At 42.4% G+C, this 22,545-nt stretch overlaps 1 protein-coding gene across 1 annotated transcript in view; it reads left to right on the top strand.

The window, feature by feature from the left end:
* The window catches only part of LOC138266021 (interleukin-1 receptor antagonist protein-like), a 57,367-nt gene that overhangs the window by 17,994 nt on the left and 16,828 nt on the right, over nucleotides 1-22,545 (top strand). Inside the window, exon 3 of the mRNA XM_069214329.1 lies at nucleotides 4,734-4,770. Coding sequence (XP_069070430.1) covers nucleotides 4,734-4,770 — 37 coding nt within the window. The remainder of the gene's footprint in view (nucleotides 1-4,733; nucleotides 4,771-22,545) is intronic.

Raw genomic sequence — 22,545 nt, 5'->3', positions numbered from 1 at the left:
CTATCAACATGTTTATAAAAATGTTCCCCTCTCTCCCACAGGTTCATGGTGAGGAACAGTTTCATGATGGTCCATTAATATTGAATTTGCCATCACTCTGAAAACACTGCAAATAGAAACTGGCTGCCATTGAGCAACATATTCACTTTTACGTGTCGGACCAACAATTCCCTTGGAGCTTTTCTGTGATATCTGGATCGTCTGTTCCAATTTCATACGTGAAGCCTTAGCATTGAACCTTCCCTCTCTGTCTTTCAACACAAAATGTCTTTAGATTAATTTTCTGTAGAGGTATGGTTTTTCCACCTCTAGCTTCTTCACTCTTTCCAAATACCAGGAGCCATATCTCAGGTAGTTTATGCAATCGGATTCATGAAACACATTAATCAGTGACTCCACAATTTTCACATGCAGCTCCCAATCACATTCCCGATCAGCATGTACCAAGTTTTTCACTATTATGTGTTAAACATTTCCCCACTATTTGCAAAGTTCTGATTTTCGTTCACTTTCTTTGAAAAACTCTACAAACTTGGGGGCCTGATTTATACTTTTTTAGCGCCGCATTTGCATCATTTTCTGATTCAAAAGTGGCACAAACGTACAAAATATAATTGAAGTTTGTAAGTTTGCGCCACTTCTGCGTAAAAAAATGATGCAAATGTGGTGCTAAGAAAGTATAAATCAGGCACCTGGTTTTCAGGTTTTCTGATTTTGTACTGAGTGTATTGAACAGGCTTTACATTATGTCTTTTGAATGAAGTGCACCATTTGCCTTGTTCACTTTTGAGATAAGATATGTAAAACCTAATTTTTCATTCTTGTTTCAAAAAGCATTCCAACGCAATGTTTCTATACCCTCAGATATGATGAGCATACCATGTAACAAACAAACATAATGAGTTCCACTCAATACTGACTGGGCAGTTTTGCTCCCAAAGATTTCAGCCTCAATAAGTGCATCGTATATGCCACATCCACTGAGATAACTTCCTGCACACCACAATGCAACTTTTGTCATGTGGAAAACGCCCATCATTTGATAAAGACCTACTGGATTGCTCATAGAAATGATAACTACAATAAACAAAACACCTTCATCCCAGACAATTGGCAGGATAGGCTAGTCTTCAAGCTGAGAACAAACATTTTTGAAAGTTTTTAGAGCTGTGTACACTGTTACGTAGTTTGTGACTGGCGATGGTATTACTGGTAAAAACCCAACCTTCTTCAGTGGGACGGTATTCTGGGAGATCAGAGCATGAATTCCAGTCCATGGTGGAACTGGCTTTTCTTCATCCTTCAGTTTACACCTAATAACTGAAATTCATTTAAATCAGCTTGGCGGACCAGAGCATCACGTAGAAGAAGATCCACATCCTTAGCCACTTTGAAACTTTGTGGTAGACTCGGAAATGTTGATAGCTTTTAGTGGTTTTGCACACATTGGCAAGGCAGTTGGGTTATAAGTTTGCAGCTTTGTTTGTTTATGCCTACAGCTGACACCGTTTGTTTTCCAGCGGCTACTTCATTGGTGCAGTCTTGAAAAAGCACCATGGCGGTATCATGTGTGCTGGGTATTCCAGACAATGAAGAGCTGTCATCAAAAACAAAATTATCAAGAGCAGCACTTGTAAATCCTTTCCTGGTAAAGTAACTTGGAAATGGTGTGCTGTCGGATTCACGTGATTTTACAGCATGAGCTGCTAACAAGTTCCTGCTCCATACTATGTCATTATAACTTGTTGAAGCACCAATCCTATTCATTGAAGTGATTAGCTCTCTACTTTTGCACATTTCATAGATTGCATGGGCAGTCATCATGAGTAGTGGAGTTTTCTTTTTTCAGTGATTTAATTCATAAAACATGTTTTGGAAAAGATGGTACATTTGCACAACACAAGCCTGTTGGGTCATGGGATTGTCTTCCACTTCTTCGCTCATATCTTCAAAGTCATCATCAATATTATCAGCTTCTGTCCCGAACTCAAGAACTTTAGTTTGTAACAGTTTTGCTTTGCTGATATGAAACAATGATGTTAAGACAACATCAGTCATTCTTGTTGACTCCCATGATTTACAGAGCTCTGGGGCATCACAAAATTTGTCATTAATTCCAAAATCTAAATTCTTCAGGACGTTTCATAAAATGGTTCCCGCTGATTTTAATGCATCCTGTGATCTTATTTTGGCAGCAAGAACTTCAGGAGTCAAATCAGATCAGAACACAATAAGTAGCTCATTCTTTTTGTTAGACTGAAAAAAAAAAAAATCTGTCATTGTACATTCTCACCAGAAAAATCTTAATTTCATTATTATGGATCAATACAGTTTTATCAATGTTGACAATTATTTCTCTGATCTCACTGAGGGTGAACCCGTAGCCAGCACTCAAAGGTGACTTTAAAACTTCATTTGCTTTTCCAATGAGTGCACACTTAACTGAAGGCGGTTACGTTGCTGCTGTTAGCTCATTGTACATTCATATGTTTGAATGTATGCTAGCATGCAGTTCAGGTGGGCATACAAATCCAGTGAAAATACATTCACCTCGCTGTTTAGATCAGCTACTCAGCTGAAAACTTCATCTTGGAAGAAATAAGCTGCAGATAAAAACATGTTTTCCCTTTGAAACTCACGTAATCTGTGCTTTGTTCTTTTGTCAATCCCTTTGGCCCTTGTTCTGGCTAAACCACAGAAAACACATTGAAGATCCTCTGCTTTCTGATCAGTTGTTGGATGTGGACGAGGGGTAGCCTTCAATCTTTTAAATGGATGGGCATTGGGTTCAATTGTCGTGGCTTTCTCAGAAGACTCAGATTCTTCTTGTGGATTCATTGGTTTCTGCTGTTTTTTGACAATTTTTATCTATGCTTCTTTTCATTGTATATAACTTGCAACACTTGTTGTTACAGTGATAAAATATTTTATTCTCTCCACCCATCAGTTTCAATCTTTTGTTAACTTCATCTTGCCGTATTTATGCAGCACCTCAAACTCTCTTCTGTCAAGCCGCCATTGATGTTAGCTTTTCTCAGGTTAGTTTGGCATATGACATATTTTTCTTTTTTGAAGAAGTCCTTAGATTTTGTAGTTAGGAAAACTCTTAAGTTGTAAAGATCCTCTGCTACACACCTGCTTTGCTCATGTTTTTGAATTTGAATCAAAGAAAAACCTGAAACAAAAACAATATTAAAATAAATTACCAATATGATGGCTAATACACATCATTACAGAGCCACCATTTTAAAAAATGGCAGAAGGGTTGCTCTGAGAAGTTATTTTCTGTCTCTAGAAGACTACTTGACCCCCGAAAGCTATGTTTTGACACCAAAATAAAGTATATAGGTCTCATGAGTCCTGAAATATTACATCATCACTGCAACACATCTGCCATTTTCAAAAATGTCATCCAGAAAAAAACGGCCTGGATTAGCAATTTCTACCCAAGCTAAATTTCTTCTATAATGATAGAAAAACACAAATCAGTAATGAAAATCTCTGAACAACATTTTTTTCAGAGGTATATCAAGGGGCCAGGACTATTACAAACGCAACTCGAGCAACAGATCTCTGAACAGCTAATGTGCTATCAACAGAGATTCGCGTGCAAACTTTTTATCCCATGTTAAATTCCCTCCTGTGCCAAGTCAGAATTCCAACTTTTCAAGGTCAGTTTAAATCCAGTCCAATTGAGCTGGGTGGTACTAACAATAATAACTGTATTTTTACCTGCACAAGAGAGTTCACTTTGTGGTGTGCATTACATGAGGGGTAGAGTACCCCACGAAGAACCATATAAGGATAACGCAAGTCACAGAGGAGTTTCACCACCATATGGAGGAATGAGGCTGAAGGCCAAGAACCTGTATAAGGTTATGGAACTCCGAGGTGACTTGCAATATCCTTATGTTGTACAACTGGGGTACTTTATCCCATATAATACATGGTCACACCATCACCTTTCCCACAGACACTTAAAACCTTGGTGGGCAGCTCTTTCATATGAAAAAGTAAGCATGTTTTCAAACATGAATAATATAAATAAAGCCTCTAGTGCAAAATTAAACACATCAAAAACCTATTAGATTTTTGTTGCAAACAGATATTAGAAACAGTCCAATATGTCCTTTATTAAAAAAAAAAAATACAGTTGCTCTGAACATGTAGAACCATGCAGAAAGATTTTAGCTTTTCTCTATTCAAGGAGTGCAAAACATAAACATATTCTGTCTGCTTGTCATTTTAAGCTATAAAAATAGAGCAGAAGGAAGAAAGGCAAGAGTTCAGTTTGTTGATTTAAACAGCTGTGACGTGACCTATCATCTTGGCTGCTGGCTCAGGCAGCAGGCATTGTGACGTTGGCACTCAACTGTAATAACCTTATAATAATAGAGTTCTGACATCTTTTCTTTATAATCAGCGCCTTGGTGTGTCACAAGTTGTCGTTTATTACGAAATATGCAACTGACAATTATACAGGAATTACAGAATCCCATGTATTACATAAATATAAATGGGCATTCTTATTCAAACTGTAAACGTACTATACAGTGTGCATAAGTGAAAGATACATGGCAGATGGTAGACATATACACTGATACCTGCCTTGTTCCACTAAAATAGCTGCACATACAGCAAATATGTCAGCAGTAAATGCAGAGATAGTATCACAACAGAAAATTCCACTGTTTTGTATAGAACTGACATACTGTATGTTTATGTATCAACAGTGTATCCCATGAAATGGTCTGCACGTGTGAAACTGAGGTGAGTGCTTTAACAGAGTTACAAGGCAGTTTTGATTATATGGGGAAAGGGATTCTTGTTGGCATAACACAGGCCCCGTCAGCCTCTGATGCATGAGTGTTGGGGGAAAACCCTTCAGGGGCCTCATTCCACCCAATACCAATGGATATCTGTGGGAAATTGAAGACTCAGGGCCCATTTTACACTTCCTGCCGGGGGCCCTATCATTGTACATTACACCACTGGGTTCTGGAGGCTGAAACATTGAAAATGCAACAGCGTGTGCATAAGAAAAGGTAAGCACCTCTTACGGTCAGTCTAATGAATAAATGTAGAGACTGCCCTGAAGCAGTCCTTGAATTTCTTTACTGACTGTCCCTACATTTATTCATTACGCAGACTGTCTTTACATTTTTTATGTTTTCTTAAAGCATCACATACTACTATACAATAGCCTGGAGTGTGGTATGAACTCTTATCCTCACCCACAACCTCCATGGAATTGTATGTCCTTGAGGATGCCGCTGGGAGAGAAGCTACATTCAGTATGTACTCGACCAGTCCTCTCGTTATGAGTGGTCTGTAAAGTCCAATACCAGAGGTACTGGTCACTGCGTGGTAGAGTTGGTCGGATTACAAAGTGGACCTTGAGTGTCCCATTAGAAATTAGCGGGAGAATCTGTAAAACCTGTAACTTAATTGATGTTGCTAATACAGAACCACTCCTACCCTGTCCACCTCCCCTAACTGACCTGCCCCTTTGAGTCTACCAGCTCCAACCCATTCAAGACCAAAAATGCAGCCTGCTGCACCACTTCTCAAAGCTCTCATTAGCCTGTCACCTTCTTGAGCATACTGTTCCTGCACCCTTCCCAATACCTACCTAACCATGATCTCTTAGATCCTGAAACTATGCGTCTGATCTTCAATCCCCTTTGACCTACTGTGTGTTCCTCCTCTGAGCCCACTGGACCTAGCGGTCCTCGCAGCCTACCTGGTCCCCATGCTCTCATCCCAATGAACCTGTCCACAGAGCGATCAGACCATACCCCCTTTGCCATCACTGCTCACAAGACCATCATGTAATCTTCAAATAACAAATAACAAACTCTGCATCATGATCCTAGCAAAACATCTAACATTCGAGGTTGTTAAATCCCGATCCACCACCCTCTTCACCCACCAGTGGCAAAACTGGATTTGTAAGCAAACACAAATACATTTCCTGTTTCACACAAATATTTAAAAAACAATTACAAAACGTGCGTGTGGCCTCACCTTAAAAACCCCAAGTCCACATAGCCAGCAAATTACCTGGCAAATATACCACCATCACTGCATTTACAAAATGTTATTATTTGGTAAGTTGCCAGACCGTCCTTAATATAAAAACCGCAAATTGATTAAAATCAAAAATATATTTTGGTCTCAAAATGGATGCATTGCAATAGAAGTTCCTGGCACTGAAGGAAACTATTTTGTTTGCAGATGTGCTCCTTGAGAAACAAATGGGTGCTATCACTCACAGTGAAGTTAGAGAATGGTTGAATGAGCTGATCCATTGCCCCACACTACAGGCCATAGTGGGTGGATGAAAAATGTGAATGGCACAATAACAGACCAATGAAGGAAGAGGGCTTGCTAAAAGCTCCTATAAGTAAATATATTGCACATGTAATTTTAGTAAAAGCCAAATGCTGGAAAGGAGTTACACAAAATGTTTGTACCTTTAAATTACCCTTGCCAGCTAGCCCCCCCGCAGCTACACAATGATGTGAGCAAAGTAGGTTTGACCACTCACCCCAAATGCCAAACTTTCAGTTGTCGGCTCTTGATTCAATGGTTCTCCTATCTGTTCTTGTGCCCAAGAGCATTTTGGTCCCACTGTTAGGCCTCAAAAAATCATTCAAATGTTACTAGACCTGTAGGTCGTGTCGTTTGAATAATCAGCTGTAATGTGTTTGAACCATACACAGGTCTCAAATTGTGTGATCCAGGGCAAATATTTGAATTTACAGAGTCGCCTTTTTCTTCATTCTCACATATAAGTGTACCTTCAAATATGTGAGGTCAGCATTTCTGCTGTACAAAAATCTCTTTTTGTTTGATTGAATAGACTAAACATTTGCTCCACGTATAATAAGAATTTAGCCCACATACAGGATACACATGATCCATGACTTGCCTCTTAGTTTACCAATAGCATTGCCATCAGGGCAGGAGTGTTTCTCATTTAATGTTTGAACGTTCAGGCCCTCATTTAAGAGGGTCCAGTGCCATTTTAGCGCTGCCTTACTGTAATTTTTTTTATGCTAAGGTGGCCTTCCCCAGCACCAAATTTACAAAGTGGTGCTACATTATGCCTGCGCCAGGCGTAATGTATGCTGAGTGGCGTTCCCTCGTTAGGGGGCCCGAAAAAATGACACAAAGAAATCTAAAAGATTTCTTTGCATTATTTGTTTTGGCACTTTTAATGCCTGCTCAGAGCAGGCTTTAAAAGGGGGCACACCATTGTTTATAATGGGCCCCTATGTACTGTTCAGGGTTAGCACCAATATTTTGGTGCTAATCCTGAACTGTACATCAATAGCATCAAAAATTCTGACGTTATTGCCCCCTACCCTGTGCCATGATGCTCTGTATCTGAGATATGGTGCACACATGGTGGCGGTAGTGGAGCATAGGGGGGGGCAAGGAAAGTGGCACTGAACTGGGTGCAGTGCCACTTTCCTTAAATCTGCCCCTCACTTTTAACAAATATAATACTAAAGCAAGATGTAGTAGCGCACTGTCATTTACAGAGAGTACATTTCCAAGAAATGGGAAAAATCCTTCCCATTAACTTGCAGCTCACACAGAAGTATAACAAATTAGCTTTTGCAACTACTGAAATATATTTTGAAATATTTTTACAGTGTTAGTAAACAAAACCCTACAGCCTTTTATTTCACATTCTTTGTACAGCAGGCGAGACAGTTCACCTTACAAAATCTTGGAACTCTGCAGTCAGAAGGAAAAGTAACTGTAAAAAGACAAACTGACTTTTGACCCCTGTTTCTGAACACAGAGCAAACGTGACAAGATAAGAACATGATTTAAAGGCATCTTTGAAGCTCTTTCACTTTCTGACTTAACAAAACACCTGTTGTTTGACAACTCACCAGAAGGGGCGGGTAGGTTCTAACAATAGCACAACCTGATAAAATATGACTCACCATAGTGAGTGGACAAGTACATTTTTCAAGGCCTGCCACAGTGTTTTCATTGGATGACTTGCATTCTTCCACTGCATAATCAATGGGACTTTTTTTTAATTGATTATTGAGCACTTCTTGGGAGTGCATGTGTTTCCCATTCCATTTTACAGACCCTCCAGGATTTTGAAATTTAGCGATTTGCAAAAAAATTTATAAATTGGCAGTTTTGAAAAAAAGCCTGCTCTTTTTACCAAAGTCCCTGCAGAATTCAAAGAATGTGACTCCTCCTTTTATTGGCCTAGCTTTGACCGCTGAGCCAAATAAAAGGAGGGGGTCAGGGAGCAGACGAGGTGTATGTTCATTCACCTGGCTGCTGCTGCATCACATCCCCATGCCTGGAGGCACCTGGAGCGAGCCTGCTGGTGAAGACAGAAGATGACAGAAGTAAGAAAGTAAGAGACAAGATAAAAGGAAAGAAAGAAGATGGAAGAAAACCTAAAGTAGGCTGATAACTGAAGGGAAGAAGGAAGAGAGCAGAGGAAAAAGAAAGAGAACACTGCTTCTGCTTGAGCCGGGATACCAATTAGCAGGTACGTTTTGTCACAGCAAGATGCAGTTGCTCTGCTCCTGCTCACCCGCCTTCAGCACTCCCATCAACCACAGGCTGAAAGTGGATAGTGTGACTGCTGGGGGTTTGTGAGATAAGTGGGGAGCACAATGCGCTGGGGCCCTGGAGGCAACACATTTTTTGTGTGTGTTTGTTTTCAAACCAAGAATTCAGGCCCGCTGCCTCATGGCATGTGGTAGCTCCCGCTAGTGACAATATTTATTTTACAAAAAAGAAAGAATTTGGGCCCACCACTCATTGGCATGCAGTGTGACACATGCAGTTGGCTACAAGATTTGGCAAATCTAACAGATTGGGTTTTTACAGCCGAGGGTTTCTGGATTTTCCAATCCTTGTTTTTTTTTTTAGGTCCAGTGCAGAAGCGGTTTGACCTGTTATACGTATTGTGGGCTTTTAACCGAGCCCACCTAACACCCATCACTTTAACTAGTTCATAGACTTGCCTTCCAAAAATCACTTGATGTCATTGGTGATTGCTTTATGTTTGTAACCGCATTGAGGCTGTTTTTTGTCACTCCTTGCAGACTGTCCCTCTTACATGGATTTTTGCAAGATTGCCTAAATACTTCAGCGTGGGAGAACTATTTCTTTTGTCTCTCCCCTTTGTGCTGTATGGCAGCCATGGTGCTCACAGCGCGAACAGGCACAACTGTGTGAACTCGATCAGTGGTATTAAAGCGCTGATCATATTGTTTCCAGTTACCAAATCAAAGTAATTTCTTGTGGCTCTCCTCTTTAAACACTTGAAATTGGTGAATGCTTTACTAAAACAGAAATCCTCAAAGAGAAAGCGTCTTTCCCAACACAGTGGGAGAGCCGATACTACAATATTCACTGCACTCTGGAAACGTGTCCCATAATGCTTTGCAGGGCATTACTTTTACATTTTGTGCTCATAACTCAGCCTGTGGTTGTCCTAGGACAAGGGGACCAACACCAAAACATTCACAACAACATGCTCTTTCTTTCTACATCATTTTTGTAGTCTAGGGTAGAGGGGACTCCAAAATAATAACCCTTTCCACCATTCCACCATTCGGTGTATGAATAACTTTTCTTGTGGTTGGAACTTTTCTTTTACAGCTGAGAGTAGGTTGTGTTATAAGGGTATTCTTTGTAATGTCCTTGCTATAGGCCTGTTAGCCCTGAATATGTGTGATGTATTATGTCATCTAGGGATTAAATATATGGTTGCCTTGCATGACTTGCTGCCAATTTATGTGCAGGTATGCTCTTTAGGGGCTAACTATACAGTTACATGACCATGTTTCTTACAAATGCAATTTTCATTGTGGTGTCCTCTAGCGGCTGTTCTAAACACTACAGTCATATCAATATATTAACATTTTTGTGGCAGGAAAATTGTCCCATAATGCTTTGCCGGCCATTACTTTTACAAAACATTTTTGTTCATAACTCAGCCTGTGGTGGTAACCCCTACCACCATTCAGTGTCTGTTTAACCTTTCTCATGGCTGGAACGTTTGTATTACAGCTGAGAATAGGTTGTGTTTTAAGGGCCTTCTTTGCGATATCATTGCTATACGCCTCTTAGCCCTGAGTATGTGTAATATACTATGCCCTCTAGGGGCTAAATATATGGTTGCACTGCATTACTTTCTGCCATTTGTTTGTGTGGTTATGCCCTCTATGGACTAACCATACAGTTACATGACCATGTTTCTTACAAATGCAATTTTCATTGTTGTGTCCTCTAGGGGCTTTTCTAAGCATTACAGTCATATCAACATATTAAAATATTTGAGGCATGGAAACTTGTCCCATTATACTTTGCCGGCCATTACTTTTACAAAACATTTTTGTTCATAACTCAGCCTGTGGTGGTAACCCCTACCACCCTTCATTGTGGTGTCCTCTAGGGGCTGTTCTAAGCATTACAGTCATATCAACATATTAAAATATTTGAGGCATGGAAACTTATCCCATAATGCTTTGCAGGGCATTACTTTTACAAAACATTTTTGCTCCTAACTCAGCCTGTGGTGATCCTAGGACACTAGGACCACCCTCAAAACATCCACCACAGTGTGCACTTTATGTGTACATCATCTCTGGGTCCTCATACTATGTTAGTGGGGACTACAAAATAGTAACCCTTATCACCATTCATTATCTTTTTGAGCTCTCCCATGGCTGGAATGTTTGTTTTACAGCTGAGAGAAGATTTGTTTTCAATATCAATGTAATAGTTCTGTCACCCTTGAAAATGTGTAATGCGTAGTGTTCTCTAGGGGCTAAAGCTATAGTTACATTACATTACCTTCTATTCTTTTCACGTGGTTATGCTCTTTAAGGGCTGACTGCATGGTTAGATAACCATATTTCTTTCAAATGCTATTTTTATTGTGGTGTCGGTGGAAAACGCTGTTTGCGAGGCGCAAAAGCCTCTCCGTGATGCAGAAATGCATTTTGAGAGTCGGATCCGACTCACAAAATGCGTTTCCGACTCGCAAATAGGAAGGGGTGCTCCCTTCCTATTTGCGACTCGCAACGCTATGCAAGTTCATTTGCGACTGCGAAAGCGGTCGCAAATGAACTCGCAGTTACCATCCACTTGAAGTGGATGGTAACCCATTCGCAAACGGGAAGGGGTCCCCATGGGACCCCTTCCCCTTTGTGAATGATCACAAAAACAATTTTTCAGAGCAGGTAGTGGTCCTATGGACCACTGCCTGCTCTGAAAAAAATACCGAAACAAAAGGTTTCGTTTTTTTTTCTAAGTGCAGCTCGTTTTCCTTTAAGAAAAACGGACTGCAGATAGAAAAAAAAAAAACTGCTTTATTAAAAAGCAGTCACGGACATGGTGGTCTGCTGTCTCCAGCAGGCCACCATCCCTGTGAGTGCCCATACTCGCAATGGGGTTGCAAACTGCGACTCACCTCATTAATATTAATGAGGTGGGTCTTTGCAACCCCATTGCGAGTTGCAGAAGGTGTCTGAGACACCTTTCTGCATAGCAAGTTGCAATTTGCGAGTCGCTCGGACTCGCAAATTGCAACTCGCAATTCGCTGTGTACCTACATCTGGCCCTATATTATTTGCGGCACAAAAGCTCAACCCATAATGCTTTGCAGGACATTACTTTGATAAAACATTTTTGCTCATAACTCAGCCTGTGGTGGTCCTAGGACAATGGGACAAACTTCAAAACGCTCTTTGTGTCTACATCATCTCTGGGTCCCCACACTAGGTTAGTGGGGGCCCCAAAATAATACCCCCTTCCACCATTCATTGTCTTTTAAGCTTTCTCATGGCTACAACTTTTGGTTTACAGATGGGAGAAGTTTTGTTTTAAAGGCCTTGTTTGTAATATCATTGCAGTATGCCTGCTAGCCCTAAACACGCCCTCTAGGGGCTAAGTATATGGTTACACTGCATTACTTTTGCCTTTATTTTTTTCATGGGGTTATCCTCTCTTGCAGCTAACAATATGGTTATATGACCATGTTTCTTACAGATTATATTTTTGTTGTGGAGCCCTGTAGGGGCTGTTTTGAGCATTACAGTCTAATGCCAAAAGTTTATTTCTGATAAAGGTTTATATGATAATTGTATTTGTTTTAATAAATTCTCTTTATTACAATTATGACCATAATTCAGGCCAACTTAACATCCTTATTAAACTAGGACTGTTTGAACACTCTTGATATGTTTGAGTGCCCCTTCTAGTTAATTTCTTTCATTACTCCTCCATGGCTGTCTTGTGTCTTTTTGGGGGGAATTGTGTAAGCCAGCCACCACTTCTGATGTTGAGATGGTGAAAGAGGTATTCTATTGGAATTAGCATTGCAAATTTAAATTAGGATGCTAAATGGCAACATATTTTTTTATTTTTTGCTGCAGATAGAGGAAGAAGGTAAATGGAAGTGCTTTAGTTATATGCAGGGCCACTAGAATTGTATGACAGAAAAAGATGAAATTATACAGCAGGGTTGACTACCTTATGTGGCAGAAAAGTCCAGTTCTGAATTTACAATGCCAATAGCTCTAACTCAAGCACATGCAAGACATAATACATTGCAGGTGCTTGTTTTACAGCAGCATATGTGCTGCTTGAAAGGGAAAGTAGCAAAAAATTATTTCACAATTATAGTTTAGTTACAGTAGGGCATCTAGTGTTCAAGGTCAGGAAACACACCCTGTATAGTGGTGTACCTAAGGCCCTGCAGTTTACTATCTACAATTAATCTTCTAAACCAGTGGTTCCCAACCTTTTGTCTTCTGTGGACCCACACTTTATTATAACTGGAAACGGGGGCCCCCACTGAATCATAATTCAAATCCAGGGACTCCCCACAGAGTAATTACTGAAAGCTGGGGACCTAATCTGTTAATATTATTTAATTTTCTAAGCAGTCGCTAACCCCCTGAGGAGGCTTTGTGGACCCTCAGGGGTCCCCGGACCACAGGTTGGGAACCACTGTTCTAAACTAATGAACAGGAACTGTTTTCTCATTTGTGATGACTACTGTGAGATTTTCTGAAAGGCTTCAATAACTCGGTATTGTAATGGCAAAAGAGGTATTAAAGCTTCTAGTTTAGGTTATGTTATATTGGTAGGGTGGCCAGAATTGAAAAGCAAAAAACCGGGACATTTCACAAAAATAGAAGGAATACACTACAACTTCAACAGAGGGCACAGAATGACAGTGCTCATCATCACAGAATTACAAGAGAGGCACTAAGAACATAACTGAAATGCAAGTATCATGCATGTTAATTAAATTGCTTTCTTATAATAGCAAACTATCTCTGCTTTAGAAAACAAAAAAAGGCACCTCCCACCGTTTTCAGTCGACCATCTAAAAAACCCAGGACATGAGCTAATTTTCACAAAATCTGAAGGGACAGCTGGTGAAAAACCAGGATTGTCCCAGCAAACCTGGGATGCCTGGTCACCCTATATATTGGAGCTTGCAGCACTATCCACCAAAATTACCCAGGGCCCTTGGAAATATCCCTAAGCCCTTGGCTGCGAACATCGGAGAAGCAGAAAAAATGAGGGAACACATTTTGGGCAATAAGGAAAAGCACTTTGCATGAAGAGCTCTTACTATAAATGCTAGGATTTCACTGGCAGATGAGCGAGTGCAGTGGTTCTTAACGTTTTGACTTTTGTGGACTCCCACTTAATCATAACTGGAACCGGAGGACACCCACTGAATTATTATTAGAATGTGGGGACTCCCACTGAGTCATTACTGGAAGCCAGGGACCTCAACATCACCAATTTTGATGATCTGAACATTAATAAAATACACAAATATACAGAATTAAGCATTCTTTAAACAAACATACAAATGATGATAGTTTATATATTCACAAACCAAAATGAAATATTCAAAATTGTAGTTCTAATGGGGAGATTGGAGGTTTTCTATACCCAATTGAGGTCACTCATTGTCCATACTGTAGTGTATTTGATGCATTTGCACTCTTCCCTACAAATCAATATGAGGATGATAATAATTTTTAGGCTTAATTTTGTAATTCCTTAAAATTTACAGAACATTTAAACATTTTAAATTTTACAATTTGCTTCTTTATATATCTACACCTTATTGATTTTTCATATTATTTGATGTTTATAGCAGTCACATACCCACTGAGTTGGCTTCACAGACCCCCACGAGGCCCTAGACCATAGGTTAAGAACCACTGACTTATTGCATTCGGAACAGCTGGGTTTGCACGTCTGGCAAGCAGGAAGGAATTGAGGCAGGGAGAAAGCAGGAGATGTAAAGATGGGTGGGGGTAGCAGGAGACAGGAGGAGGTTAAATTTATGGGGGTTACTGGAGTGCAGTGAGTGGAATCAGTGTATGATAAAGGTACCAACGTAGCAACATGGATGAGAGACAGCTCCCTCAAACTAAACTCAGACATAACTAAAGTCCTGATCTTCGGGAAGAACACCTCCACATAGGACCATAGCCGGTGGCCAGCAGAACTCGGACCAAAACCCTCCATCAGACCACGCATACAACCTCGGCATCATCATCAACAGCCCACTGTCCATGAAATGCAAGTAAACCCAGTCGCCTCTTCCTGCTTCCACAACCTCTGCATGCTCCGTTGACATTCAGATGGACCCCCACGACACCAGAAAGACCATCACACTTGCCCTTCTCACCAGCCGCCTCGACTCTCTATGCTGGAATTTCCACTCAGCTCCTCAGAAGACTTCAGACCACACAGAACACTGCAGCCAGACTCATCCTCCCCAAGCAGACCAGCATCACCCCTCACCTCAACAACCATTGGCTTCCGATCCTTGCATACAAAGCTCTACACAACCAGGGACCTTCCTTTATCGACCATTGACTAAGCTTTCACTTCCCTGCAAGACACCTGCGCTCCGCCTCGCTCGCCTTCGCACACATCCCCGCATCCATCGCAGCCGTAGCGGAGGCCGCTTCTTCTCTTACATCACAGCCAAGTCCTGGATCGACCTGACCTTCCACCTCCAAGCAGCTTCCTCCCTGGCAGACTTCAGAAGGAGACTCAAGATGTGGCTTTTTGAGGGAGACATGGCACCCTCAGTTCCCAGAGACCCTTAGGGGTGATAGTGCTGCGCTATACAAATTCCGACTGATTGATTGATTGATAGAAATAAAGGTAAATAGTTTGATAGATACTGGACCAAGGAGCAGATTTATGAAAAGTGGCGCTGCACCTAGTGCAGCACCACTTTTCTTGTGCCCCTTAGCGCCCCCCTAACGCCACCATGGTAGCGCCGTATTTAAAATACGGTTAACCATGGCGGTAGTTAGAGTGATTAGTGTCACAAGTTTTGATGCTAGTCCGGCGCTGTGCAGGATAATCGGCAAAACTGATGACGCTAATCCTGCAAAGCACCCAGAGGCCCATTGTAATCAATGGGAGCCTCTGTTTAATACCTGCACATAGCAGGCATTAAAAAATGCAGATAAACAGATAAAATGGCGCAAAAGTATCTCATAGATTCCTTTGCACCATTTATACTGCTCCTCTTGCGCCGCAATGCCCTCCATGCATATATTATGCCTGGCGCTGGCATAATGTGGGGCAATGGGTTACAAAGTGGCACAATGCAAACTTTGTAACTATGGTGTGCATTTTTCCCCTTCCAACTCCACATTAGCGTAAAATAGATGACGCTATCATGGCACTGGAATGGCACAAGGCCAGCCTAAATCTGGGCCTTAATGTACTAATATTCCAAATATGAAACAGTGAATTGTGACAAATACCGATTTGCAATTTGTAATTTCTTATTTGGAATATATTATAATGGATTCAGTATAAGTAGTCATAGTTTGTGCACCCACTTCTACCGAATACATTTCTATTGTGTAAACCGACATATGTATTGACAAATTGGTCCAAAAAGTACTGAATTATAGTGGTTGACAACAAAACCTACATGAACGATGAGCGTCACAAATTGTGACTCACCAAGATTGGCAGGCCACAGGCATGGTGGCTTGCTGGGTTCATTCAGCAGACTGCCAAGCCTGTGATTGCTTTAAAATAAAGCAGTCTTATTTTTTTGTTTTAGAAATGCAGCCCATTTGAGTATTTAAAAAAATCTAACATTTTACATCCATTTTTAGGAACAGGGAAAATTGCCTGCTACTAAAACATGTTTTTCTCCACATTCACAAATGGGATGGTATCCCTTGGCAACCCCTTCCTGTTTGTGACTGGTTACCACCTCCATTAACTTGGCGGTAAAATATTAATGATTTGCAACTGGAGTTCGGTAGTAAAACATTAATAACTAGCTTAAGTAACCAGTATGTAGAAGAGATGCCCTACACACCCTTCCAAATACTGATTCGGTACTTACTCATAAAATTGCGATTTGGTAGCATTTCACTGACTCGCAATTTGAATTCTGTACATTTAAAATTACATTTTGTGGTCACAATGGCTGTTGTGACCTTTGCAACAGTATAATTGATGTGTACATGAGGGCCTCGGCCCAAAGAATGCGTGACGTAGGAGACTCCCTCCTCTCCCCTCCGCACAGTGTCTGCAGCCAGACTAGTCTCGCAGCCTCTCCCTGATCAGTACATTTCTCTGTGTGCATTCATCTGAAAAGGTACTTGGAGGAAGTGGAGGCTACGGAGATGCTTTTTTTCCCTAGGTATTCAGATGCTCAGGCCTATAAGTTTGTGGTTTGTATAACGTGTACAGGGCTGAAAGGGTGTTGGAGCAATTTAGTTAAAACAGAAAAAAAGAGCTCATCTTTGTTACGTCGTCAAGGAGATGAAAGTACTATAAAAATACTGCAATGCATGGGTAAAAGCAGAGGATACAGTCAAATATAAAACACTTTCATTAGAACTAATAATATATATACAACAGAGATGAGGAAAATATGCTCTCAAGAGAAGGGAGAAGAAACAGTATATACATGTATACGCAATAGCAACTGTTAGTATCATAGGGTCAATGTGTACAGTACAGGTTGAGGTGCGGGTAAAGCGTGTCTCAAGAAGCACGAAAGGACTACTGAGAAAAGAATGAGTATATGATGAAACAGACTCCAGAAATCTTATGAATATAAGGTGTGTGTGTTCAGATTTAAGCTTGTTGGGCAGTGGAATTCTAGATTCTGAGGGCCCAGCCAGTGAAGGCCTGAGACCTAGGAGTGCATTACAGATAGGTGCCTTGTCCTTCTCTGTGCCCCGGGACACACTGGGAGAGTGCATTGTGCCATAGCCAATGCACTGTTCTCATCGCATGCCCAAACGCACGCCTGTACTGGAATAAGCACATTAGTGAAAGGCAGACCAGCTGTTTCAAATGTGCAGGCTGCAAAGCGGCCTGAAATTCAAAAGGACAGAGACCCTCTCCAGGCACTCATTCACTGCATCCGCTATCATAGGGATGCCTAGGGGAGTTGCTGAGACTTCTTTTACACTCTTTCAAGGGAGTCACTGAAAGCTATCCTGACTGCATACCAGCTCTATTTGGTGCACAATGAGAGCACTTCATGAGGGTCTCTCCCTCTGTGCCTCCATCTGTAATATGGTGCTAGCATACGGACACCTAGCCTGCCACTTGCCTGTGGCTTCCAGTTCCTGCTTGCTCCGGACTGATCCAGTGACACCACACACCACAGCTGCCTGAGTTCTCCTGCTGGGGTTTTCCCGGCTGGGTTGCCTCACTCACTGTTCTTCCTGCCAACAGAAGCCCGCCTACCCAAGGACCTACTTTATGCAGGCTGAGCCCTGCGCCCAACACCCCGGGCGCCACAACAATCACTGCCACTGCGCCGACCCACATGCCACATTAGGAACTTTCAGCTGCACCCACTGCCACTTCACCGGCCACAGCAAACACATCAGCCCATCAACCAGCCCCAACCTGAACACACCACCCAAACAAAAACAATCTGAACAAAAATACCAACTCGCATGCACCCTTCTCAAAACATGTTCACTATGCAAGCATTCCACTGAATTATGGGACCTCATCGCTATCCTCCCACCCGACATCATCTTTCTCACCAAGACCTGGCTCAACCCAACATATGCCCTGGACATTGCCACAGTGATCCCCAAAGGATATAAAAATACTCACCAGGACCACGCCAACAAACTGGGATAAGGAACAACCATCAACCACAAAGAGACAATAGACTGCACCACCACCACCGACAACACTACCACCCCATGGAACATCTCAACTTTAAGCTCCAGACGGATGACAAAGCAACCATCAAAGGCACCCTTGCATACCCACCCCATAGCCCGCACTCCAGCTTCTGCAACACCATCGCAGACTTCATTGCGCCTCTAGTCCTAGACTCCAAGGACTACATCTTACTCGGTGACCTAAATTTCCACATCGACGACCCCAACTACTCACATGGACCTGTCACTCCATTGTCCACTTCAGCATATCCAACTCCTGTACCTCTACCTCCAAGATAACCAACACCCCCCACCGGAGGTGGAACAAAATCTCAGAGACCATCTGGCCGGATGCCCTCAACAGCACCACGAAGCCAGCTTCCGCCACCTACCTCGAACAGAGAGTGAAAAACTTCAACGCCTGGATGACCAATTGTGCCAACAGCATCTTCCCCATCATGAGCAACATCCAGAGAAAATCCATCAAAAAGGCCAGTTGCTACACCCAAGAACTCAGAACAGCAAAACGAGACAGCAAACAGCTGGAGAGGAGATGGCAAGCCAGCAAGGACACCTTCGACAGAGCAAACTTCGAGACCTCTCTCAACCTCTACCACTGCCTGCTAAGGGCAACAAAGAAGACAGCCCTTGCCGCACACATTGAAACCGGTACCAACAACACCAAGGAACCTTTGAACGTCATTAAGGAATTCTCCAACCTAGGTGCCAGCAAAAACAACATCACAACTTCACAGGAGCTGTGCAACAACCTCGCCCACTTTTTCCACAAGACCGCAACCATATACAGAAACTTCAAACCCCAAACCACACCTACGGACTACCTCGACAGATATGCCACTAATGTAACCAACACAAACCACACACTGACTACCTAGAACATCCTCTCCACCCAGGACTCACCTCCACTATGAAATCCGTCCACTTGGGAGCTCCCACAGACCCATGCTTGCACCACATCTTCAAACTTGGAAACCAAGGGATCGACCAGGAACTCACCTTCCTGCTTAACACCTCTATCACCACCACAACATTTCCTGACACCTGGAAACACGCTGAAGTCAGACTACTACTCAAAAAGCCTTCCACCAACCCCAACGAACCCAAAAAGCTACCAGCCATTCTCCCTGCTCCCATTACCAGTGAAGGTACTGGAAAAGATCATCAAACGCAACTCATTACATACCTGGAGCAGAACCAGATATTCAATGCCTCCAAATCCAGCTTCTGCAGCAATCACAGTACCAAAACTGCCATGATCGCACCCACCAACAACATCCAAACCCTTCTTGATGAGGAGAATCATCAGCTTTGATCCTCCTCAACCTCTCAGCAGCCTTTGCCACCATATCCCACCACTTGCTTATCCAAAGACTCCACCACATCAGCATTCAAGGGGACGCACTGAGATGGATCATCTCCTTCCTCACCGGAAGAACCCAGAGGATCCACCTTTCACCTCCGAACCCAAGGAGATCACCTGCGGTGTCCCCCTGGGCTCATCTCTCAGCCCTGTGCTCTTCAATGCAGATATGACCCCGCTGGCCAACATCGTCAGATCCCACAGTCTCAACTTGATTTCCTATGCAGATGATACCCAACTCATCCTCTCACTCACTGACGACCCTAATGATGGAACCAACTTCTACAGATGCATGACAAGCGTTGCTGACTGGATGAGGAACAACTGCCTGCAGCTGAACACAGACAAGATGGAAGTACTGATCTTTGGCAACAGCAACAACACATGGAATGACTCCTGGTGGCCATCAGGCCTAGGAGCCACACCCACTCCCTCCAGCCATGCCAGAAACCTCTAAATCATCACTGACAACAAGCTTACCATGAAATCACAGATCAACGCTGTCTCCTCCGCCTGCTTCCTCACTTTGCACATGCTGCATAAGCCTTTAAGTGGCTACCCTACACACGAGATGCACAGTGACACAGGCCCTCATTACCAGCTGACTGGACTATGGCAACTCCTCCTAGAAAGACTTTAGACCATACAAAACGCCGTAGCCAGACTCATCCTCAGCCTTACCCGACGAACCCACATCTTATCCCACCTCAGGCATCCCTACTAGTTTCTCCTATAGAAGAGATGCTTATTCGAGCTGCTGAGCCATGCACACAAGGCTCTACACAACCAAGGACCCGGGTACATGAACCACAGCTTGAACTTCCACCAACCATCAAGAAGACTACACTCTGCCTCCTTTTCACTTGCCTATACTCCCTGCATCTACCGAAGTAGAAGTGGCGGATGCTTCTTCTCCCACACTGCAGCAAAAACCTGGAAATTCTACCCACACCCCTATGGGCCACCATCTCACTTCCAGAATTCCGAATGGCCCTCAAGACCTGGCTGTTCAAATAAGCCTCCGGGACCTGTAAGCACCTGGATACCCTATTGGGTGATTAGCCGCACTTTATAAATCCTTATTGATTGATTGACAAAAGCAATAGATTCCTTCATTTGCTTAAGCTCACAACCCCATTCAAATGACAGGGTACAACTTGGAATTGTGCCAGTGCACACTTATCGCTGGCCGAAGATTTATTAAAGAGGGGGCCCTCAAATGTTTGTGTCTCCTTCTATAATACCAAAGTGCATTGGGTCGTGAATAGTGGGCACACATGCTTACTGCATGCCAGTGACATGTTTCATATTACAATCCCTAATGCACTGTACATTGAAGACTAGGGGTTCCAAGTGGAGGGTTTCAGATCTATGCAGCTAGGGAAAGTCACCAAAGATTTTGAGTCTGTGATTCCCAAATGTAGAGGAGGAAATGAGGAATTTGTGCTCCCCACAATGCATTTTGAAAATGCCCCTTGCTTTATTACTGCAGTCGAGTCTAGAGAAGGTCAAAGATTACCAACGTTTCTGAAGTCATGTTCAGGGGTGAACTGATAATGTACACTTGAAGCTATGTTGTTGATGTGAACATGAAGGATGAGTCTGAAATCAAGAAAAAAATCAAGTCATGTAGTGCTTTCAATGATGGCATGTGAGCAGTCAAGAAAACTGAACATGCATAGTAAAATTTACAGGGAATGTGGAGAAACTAAGCATGAGGATATTATTGAGGGTAAACCAAGGAGAAAGAGCTCATTAGGAAATGAGACATCCAAATAGAGTCACCAATATAGGTGTCATTGGGATATTGCTGTTAAGTTATGGTGAATGTGTGGAAGTTACCAAATGGTTTTGAACAAAAAGTGAGAAGTGTTGGAAATAGAATAGAGTTTTAAGGCACTCTTTTGAGGCAAAGACCAGTCTCCAATATATAAATAGACAGTTCCCTAGTATGATTTATTAGGTTGGATTTACCATTGCTGAAGTAAGTACTGAAGCTTCTGAGATCTGTGCTCATACAGTCTTGTAGAACATCTAAAAGAACATTGAGGTTGATGGTGTCAAATGCTACCACAGATAAAGAAGGACCCGAGGACAGGACTCGCCACTGTCCAGGAGTCGTAAGGCATCATCAGTTATTTTGAAGCACGATCATTCTCATGCTGGATGTCTGACCTAATCCCAGTTTGTATGTCATCAAGGAATTGATTATATCCAATTAACTAAGTGGGATGTCAGCACAGCTACCAATTAGGTTGACCAGCTACTTATGGACATTGACATATCTCAAATTGTTAAGATGAGAGGGATTTGTCCAGTCCCACGCTTACCAAGTGAGGTGTTAACTAGGTTTAAAAGGATAGTTGATCCACTGGATTCTGAAAGGCAGGTGACCTATCAAGGACTTGGCTTGGCAGTCAATTCTCAAGATCTCTCTTCCTGGGTTTTCTAGTTGGCTGCTCCCGTGAGGTCCCCGTCCTTTAAGTCCAGCACGAATTGGAGGCTCCTGCAAGTTTGAGCTCACATTTAGCGAGTAACTGGGACTCTGGAAGGGTACAAAACAGAACTGTTTTGCTTCAGGATTCCTGAACAATGGCAAAGAGACAGGTTTGCAGCACTTAGTCTGACTAGACAATGGCTGGCACTATAGTACAACACAACTCAGTAGAATGCAAACCCCTTTGCTGGCAGGAATACACCTGCAAGTTTCACCAAAGTGAGCGCTTGAGGAAACTGGGATGATACACAGGTGATGATTTTCTATATTACTTTGTCAGGGTGTTTCCTGCGAAATGCTACTTTTTCAGAGTTCAGGGCCCTAAGGAGGCCCCTTCCTCAACTGTTTTGGTAATGTGCAGAAATAAATTATGCCATTTGGTCTCCGGCCTGAATGTAATGATAGGGTTGGAGCAGATAAGACACAAATAGGCCTGAAGTAAAATGTTC

This window comes from Pleurodeles waltl, chromosome 11, assembly GCF_031143425.1.
Source record: "Pleurodeles waltl isolate 20211129_DDA chromosome 11, aPleWal1.hap1.20221129, whole genome shotgun sequence".
NCBI classification, from domain to species: Eukaryota; Metazoa; Chordata; class Amphibia; order Caudata; family Salamandridae; genus Pleurodeles; species Pleurodeles waltl.
Note: the sequence above shows the minus strand (reverse complement) of the source record. Positions and strands in the feature narration are given on the sequence as shown.